This window comes from Halyomorpha halys, unplaced genomic scaffold, assembly GCF_000696795.3.
Source record: "Halyomorpha halys isolate HHAL.00 unplaced genomic scaffold, Hhal_1.1 Scaffold1506.1, whole genome shotgun sequence".
Taxonomy (NCBI): Eukaryota; Metazoa; Arthropoda; class Insecta; order Hemiptera; family Pentatomidae; genus Halyomorpha; species Halyomorpha halys.
The window spans coordinates 8,888-17,396 of NW_027106948.1; the positions used below are offsets into that span (position 1 = coordinate 8,888).

Sequence of the window (8,509 nt, forward strand, 5' to 3'; positions counted from 1 at the left end):
GTACAGTAACCTAACTGCAATAAGATGGTACAGTAACCTAACTGCAAAAAGGCACCTATCACTTGAAACATACAGAGTACTTAAACGGCACAGGAGCAAACCGGCCTGTAAGAAACCGCCTCGTTTGAAAATAAACTCCCGGCAGAAAATCGGTAAAATTATTTGCGTGTGAAAGGGGTCTTCAAAAAGCTGGTACACGAGCTGATTGTGTTTTTTGCACCACTTACAAAATGATGAAAGGGGTGTGGTGATATTACAATATTTTAATGATAGTCCGCTTGGCAGTGCTTGAAGAGCTGCTAAGATATAATAAGCCAACTCAGTATAGCCAACTCTCCTTATAGTACCACAGCCCGATAGAAAAAAAAGTTAGTTATTTTACTCCAATTTTTTATTACTTTAATGAAAACTGCGTACAATTACTAATCAAATTGATGAGTCTGCCAAGTTTAGTTATAGGAATAAAAAAATGGTGGCTGTTGTAAAATGGTATACAAAATTAATTTTTCATTCGGAGCTCTTTATCTTTGAAACTACTAACAACACTACTAAACCTAATACAACATCAATTAAAGTAGAGTGAATTTGCAAACACATGAGCCCCAGTAGAGCTGTATATATTAAATTCTTGCCGAGATATAATTGCTTAAAAAGCAACATTTCATGAATTATGATATTTAGTCTAATATTTGTTATATAGGGGAATTTGTTGATAAAATGAAATAAGGGTTGTGAAATGGAGGGATAAGAAAAAAAAAAAAGGAATAAATTGAAAAGCTTGTATTTAGTTTGTAGACTGATATTAATTGTAAAAGAATACTGTGGAAAAAAGAATGTTATCTTTCTATTATATTGTATCATATCAAAAAATGTAATTTATATATGTCCGATCACGGATTGATTAGTATGCTGTGTAATGTAACAACCCCATGTATTTGGGCAGCATGAATGAATAAATTTCTTTCTCTTCTCTTCTCACTTATGAATATCAGTGTAATTGGTGAATTAATTGTAAGAAATCGTTATATTGGGTACCATTCGGTGTGCACCTGTCTGCCAGAACTGAAAGCAAACCTAGTTGAATGTGCATCACGGTAGTTAATGACTGTTATCTTCATAAGAGTTTTCATGAAATTTATCAAAATACATTCGCAAAATATTGATTTCCAATTGTTCGAAAATAAAAAATTTGATTAATGAAAAACTATTATTTTAGGAAATATTAGTGTAGAGGTATTAGGTAGTGGTTTTTATCATATTTGCATGTGATTATGAATTTTTTATATGAAAAGCAAATATCATGTAAAATACTACTCCTATGTAAATAAACGTCATAAACTACTTCATAGCACATTAAACTAGTTTTAATTTGAGTGCTAATAGACATCTGTAAGTCACATAGTTCCTGAGATATAGATTTCTCACAATAAGTTCACTGACTACTGATTTTTCAGTGCATTTTTTTATTAAATTTCTACCACTCAAAATAAAGCTAGTTTAACTTACAATAAAGTAGTTAATGCTACTTATCTAAGTAAAGGTAGTAGTTTTTATAATATTCGCTTATGAATATGAATTTTGCATATGAAGTTTTGTCCGAACAAATAGAAATCAACACATTTCAGCAAATATCATAAAAACTACTAATCTTACGAAAGATAATAATTTAATAAACTACACTAATATAGTTTTATACGTATATATAGTTGACCGTAAAAATTGATATATAAGAAGGTGGTGAGGGTTGGGGTCAAAAGTGAAACAAAAATAGTTTACAACTATTTATTTTCCCACGTTTCGCCCCACTTTGCAGGGCTTCATCACGGCTGCTCATAGGAATCGGTTGAACAGCTGTTCATCATGAAGCCCTGCAAAGTGGGGCGAAACGTCGGAAAATAAATAGTTCTAAACTATTTTTGTTTTTCTTTGACCGCAACCCTCACCATCTCCCTATATATAATATAGTTTTAATTTGAGTGCTGGCAGACCTTTGTACATTTAATAGTTCCTGAGATATATTTATTCATACATTAAAAATTGTGATGAAACAACTAGAAATCTACATTTTGTAACTTTATTTTGTAAATATCGTAAAAATTACTACTACTACGAATATAAAAATTAAAAACTATTTTATAGCACATTCGACTAACTTACAATATGAGTGTTAATCTGTGGTTCTTGAGATATAGGTTTTTCCAGAATTAATAACAAAACTACCGATTTTTCGTAATTTTGTTGCTTTTAAAAAAACACTGTTTCTCGAGAAAAGCTCTAAGAGGACTCATATATCAGCAAATTCATCTTATCTTAAATAATGCCCTATTAGGCTTTCTAGCCATGTAGTTTTAACGACATAGATCTCTAATTTTTTTTTTTTTCAACAGCCATTATTTTTATTCCCCCTACCTATACTTGGTAGACTCATCAATTTTGACTAATAATTATACATAGTTTCTATTAAAGTTATCAAAAATAGGGGTGAAATAACTGACTTTATTCTTCCCTAAGGTTCTTGGACTTATATCTTTATTAACAGGTGCGAAATTTATTATTGCAAGATTTTCGACTAAAATATTTTTTAGATTGGTATTTAATTTAAATCAAGATGAGGATTCACAATTTTCTGGACAGATGAAGCTTCCTTCACAAGAAGAGGTGTCTTCAATAAGAAAAATAATCGTTTCGGGCTGATTTCAGGATGAGGTTCAGTGCAATGCATCGTTAGGGAGGGACAGATAATATTTTAATAGATCTGCATTTAAAGTAATCTCTGGTGGTTTAGGGGTATTAAACATCATCACTGCCGGTACGTAAAAAGGAAGCTGTTGCTGAGGAAACAGCTGTTCTAGCTAACGTAATAGTAATATTCTAACATTATAAATTTGGTTATGTAAACGGTGAAACTCGCATTGGCCAAACCTTTCTTCGGTGACTCCACACCGGTTTGCTGAACGACTTGGCAACTGCTTGTTAAGTATGAAAGGTGAAAGGATTAATGAAGAAATAGAGCAGCCAAGCGTAGGGACAAAGGTTTGGCCAGCATTGTTCCTTTCCCATCAAGTTATCAAATATTATTACAACAAATCGACGATACATTATGATGTTGAGCAAGTGAAAATATATATTCGAGAAAAATCAAAATGTATCTGATCGCATACAGTATATTCTTTATGTATCTGATCGAATACAATATATTCTTTATGTATCTGATAGAATGCAGTATATTCTTTATGTATCTGATCGAATACAGTATATTCTTTATGTATCTGATCTAATACAGTATATTCTTTATCTATCTGATCTAATACAGTATATTCTTTATGTATCTGATCTAATACAGTATATTCTTTATGTATCTGATCGAATACAGTATATTCTTTATGTATCTGATCTAATACAGTATATTCTTTAAGTTATCTGATCGAATACAGTATATTCTTTATGTATCTGATCGAATACAGTATATTCTTTATGTATCTGATCTAATACAGTATATTCTTTATGTATCTGATCTAATACAGTATATTCTTTATGTATCTGATCTAATACAGTATATTCTTTATGTATCTGATCTAATACAGTATATTCTTTATGTATCTGATCCCATACAGTATATTCTTTATGTATCTGATCGAATACAGTATATTCTTTATTCATTGATTATTACTCTTTTGTTTAAACACCTTTTTTGCTCAATTCTTCCTGTCACCTTATCCTCTTCATTCTTCTCCCAAGTATTTAAAACTTTGTTAAAAGCAGTATTGGACTTGTGCCAAATAAAATGTAAGAGCTATTCAGATATTTATCAATTATAAAACAATATGTATTAAATGTTGATAATTAATATTACCGTGTGTAAATAATTACATTTGTACTCTACCATTAATGTAATAATGTCTAAAAAATAAACCTAAGTTTACTACGCTAATTTTTAAAAGATTCAGCTAGTTCTATCGATATTATCTATATATTGATAAGTTAATTATGTTGATATTACCTATAGTATTAATAATGTAATGAAATTGTATATTATCTACAGATATTATTAATATAATAATATTGATATTACCTGCAGGTATGTATATAAGATAATGATATTGATATTACTTCTAATTATTGATAAGGTAAAGATGATATTAATATTACCTGTAGGTATTGATAAAGTATTGATGATATTGATATTATCTGTAGGTATTATTACGATAATGATATTGATGTTACTTGTAGGTATTGATAAGGTAAAGATGATATTAACATTACCTGAAGGTATTGATAAGGTAATGATGAAATTGATATTATCTGTAGGTTTTGATAAGGTAATGATGTTTATATTACCTATAGGTATTGATAATACTAGTAGGTATTCATATTACCTGTGGGTATTGATAAGGTAATGATATTGATATTACCTATAGGTATTGATGATATTGATATGAATTGTAGGTATTGATAAGGATAAGCTAAAGGTGATATTGATATAACCTGTAGGTATTGATAAAGTAATGATGATATTAATATTATCTGTAGGTATTATTACAATAATGATATTGATATTAACTTTAGGTAATGGCGATATTGTAAATTACCCGAAGGTATTTATATTATCTGTAGACATTGATAAGGTAATAATGATATTGATATTAACTGTAGGCATTGATAAGGTTATGATGATATTGACATTACCTGTAAGTATTGATGAGGTATGGCATGGTAGGTTTGGCTGCTGGCAGAGCTGGACACGGATTCCCCTCCACCACTCCAAGGATTTCTAAATTATATAAAAAAAAAATAATGTAAATATAGAGAATGAGCTTATTATAAATAACCATCTATTGAGTCTCTCAGAATGTTTCTACATTTATTTATACAATTCTTAGGGAACTGACTAGATATGAGCTCGTATCTTATCTATATATATGATCTTATCGTAACTGATTTTTTTATCATAAAATGAATATTAATATATACAATGATTATTACATTAAGTGGCATAGTAGTTATAAATAATAAATTGATATCATAAAAAATTAATATCGTAATAAATTACTTGTATAAAGATACCCCTAAAGGTTCATTCGGAATGACAGTAAATTCAAAAATGGTAAGGTTAAGACAAATGGAGTGCAGAAAAAATTCTGAAATTAGATCATTTAACATTTCAAATGCAGAGGGTACTGAGAAAGTGGATGGAAAACTTCCAAGGTACCTTCTTCATTTACAAGGTGGACATCCATCTCGACTTTCATTCATCTATGTACGAGAAATATAGTAAAATATTCCAATCATATAAAATTTCAAATTTTATTTTTCGACGAAAATACGTAGAGGTTCTCTTAGTCCAAATAAGTCTTGGAAAATGTTCTGTGGGTCTTATGTGATCAGTCTAAATCGAAAACGAAAAGTCGTACAATACAGAAATTTCATATTTAAGGCGGGAAAAATGTTTCGATATAATCGAATGACTGGAAGGGTTACTTTATAGAACAGACTTTATATAATTAAAATGGATTTAGTGAATGACACAATTTCTTCCTTATTAAACTATAATAGTTTATTTCATATCATACAGCAACGTTTCGGGAGATTTCCCCCATCTTCAGGCTGTTGATAACAAAAACCTATATATGACATATAATTTTCTCCTATTTGTCATACTTGCTAATATATTATAATATTAATGTCATTATTGAGTAAAACTTTCTAATAGTCATACATTATAGGAGAATAATTACCTTTTAGCAGAAAGTTTTACTCAATAATGACATTAATATTATAATATATTAGCAAGTATGACAAATAGGAGAAAATTATATGTCATATATAGGTATTTGGTATCAACAGCCTGAAGATGGGGGAAATCTCCCGAAACGTTGCTGTATGATATGAAATAAACTATTATAGTTAATAAGGAAGAAATTGTGCCATTCACTAAATCCATTTTAATTCCATAAGACTCTTCCAGTTAAAGGATTATTAAATTTAGACTTTATATATTTTTTCGATTTTCTCCAGAAAGGCTTTAACTTTTTTTCTTAAACTCCGTGAATCAAAGTGAAATTAGGTGGTGCTTAATCCCAGGATCAAAACTAGGGGAGCAAGCTATAGTCAATCAGGAGGCAAACCATAGTCAATCAGGGGCCATAGTCAATCAGGTTGTAAAATTTCAGTACGGAAAAAGAAAATGAAACCAAAATTTTAAGAACATTATATACAATTCTAGCAATGCTTTATTAATTATTACAATTAGTATATGCTTGAAAAAAAATTTTTACTCTTGGTGAAGGAGCAACTGCTCCCTTCTACCCCCCTTTAACTTGGAACGACCAAGGGCCTTACCCTCATTGAAATACTCTTTAAGGGCTTAAATGTCGAATTTTCAGAAAGTAATCCACTAAAATTCTTTTCATTTTGTTGATTTGAGAAAAAATAACATTCTTATTTTACTAGTTCAACCAAAATAAAAAAAAAATACAAGTCTTTGGAAACAAATGCCTCCGAATCGTTATTAATTATCCACATTACACTAGAATATCTAATATGCACACTGAATTAAATATAAACACCATACAGGATTACATATATAAACTGACACATAAATTTCTTCAACTCATTTAACCCTCTAATCACAGAGATAGGAAATTGCACTAAAAATAAATACAACCCGACGATATAAACACAAAAGAACATGTATTAATATAAGTATAAATCAATTCATACTTCATGTTACCCAATGATATGCATATTATATATTTTATTATATTATGAATATAACTTTTAACACAAGCTTGACTCTTGGGGGCATGCGCAGTTTCTCTGTTTTGCCTGTCCGGTAACTGTTCTGTCGCCATAGTTACTAAAAAATTGCTAATTTGATTTCACTTAACCTATGTTTGAGCCCTTCAATTCAAAAAGGAAAAAGTTGTATATTAGGGGTATTAGGCATGTTACATGCTATAAGCATAGGATTCTGAGCAACCCTATTTAAAGTCACCTTACATATTAAATGCACAAGAGCTCCTAGCGGGTTTTCTGAGCAACTTGTTTTATAACCATTTCAAAACTTCATGTTATTGTTTACTTCTAAGTTTTGATTAAAATAATTTATTACAACGTTCCTTGAAGTGAGTGAAAAGTGAAGTTTGGCCACTGAGTGTCTTGTTGAGGAAGAGAATCATTGTCATACATTACTTCATTATTTATAAAATCATCCAACACATCACTAACACAATCTATAAGCAATTAATATGTATAATACTACATTGCATGTTACTACTGCAACAAACAAAATGGTGACAAGCTGAGCGATTCTGTTTCGTGACGCCATTCCTCATTTAACGTACTCTCAATCATGTTATATGTTATATCAGATTTGGAGTATGGGTTTCTGGGTAACGTAGGCACATTAAAATAAGTTAATCGTACTTATTTGTGTTTTTCATTGACCGCACCCCCAACCATCTTCTCCTCATTCATCATCCACGGTCAACTATCTCTCATAATTATATGTTATATCGTTTTAGCATGGTAAAAGAATGAAATATTTCTCCATTTAACATGACAAACTAAAAATCATGAATACTTTAGTTATAATAAAAACATCCAAATAGCCTCAACACTTTTTTATTATCATTTCACTCCTACGCTTCAGCCATTTTCAAGGATCTATCAATTAAAAAATGTTAATTACATTTCATTCATTACAAATTAATAAAAAAATATTATGATGTATCGCTAACTAGACAAGGTAACAAATTAATAACAGAATGGACTAAAAAGAAAACAAGCAGTGATGTAAATTGATGGACAAACATTTGCTGAATGGATACGACCCTTATCTATGAACGAACCATTGAGAAATAAACAACGTTTCCATGGTTACGAGCCTTATTCATGAATGGACTATTGGTAAATAAATATCGTATCCATGACAATTTTAGTTATTAGTTTCAACTATAGCTAATTTTTGCCCATCTCTGTTATAAAAGTTACTGATGATGAGTAGATGAAGTGCAATAAAAAATAAAGTGTTCAATTTACTCCTGGAAAATTTTTCTCACTAAATAATTAATGTATTAAGATTTGGATAAAAATCTCAAGAAGTCTGATAATATGTTATAAAACAAATTAGAAAATAATACAGCCGTTAAAAAGTTTTATGGATGTAATTAAATAATAGGATAAACTGAAGATATACAGAGATCCTTCGTAGAATATTACGTGACTGAATACTCCTTATGTTATAGACCTAGTAATAAGATTAAAAATTACTACAGCAAAATAAGGGATAAAGTAGAGACAAAAAATCAATGAGGATTAGTATACAGAGTACCATGTCTGAATTGTCCAGAGGATATAAAGGAGAAACCAAACAATTATTGGAAGAAATAATACATGAACATAATATTGATATAAAAAATAAGGACAGAAACCCAAACAAACCAGCATTGTTGAAACATGTATCCAAAAATAAGGACAGAAACCCAAACAAACCAGCATTGTTGAAACA

The 8,509-nt window shown here is 29.7% G+C and overlaps 1 protein-coding gene across 1 annotated transcript in view; it reads right to left on the minus strand.

Moving 5' to 3' along the window:
* LOC136795264 (uncharacterized) overlaps window positions 1-8,509 on the minus strand; it is a gene marked incomplete at its 3' end in the record, with an annotated part of 39,094 nt that overhangs the window by 3,329 nt on the left and 27,256 nt on the right. Inside the window, 1 exon segment of the mRNA XM_067045231.1 lies at window positions 4,687-4,771. Within this exon segment, the coding sequence (XP_066901332.1) occupies window positions 4,687-4,771 (85 nt within the window).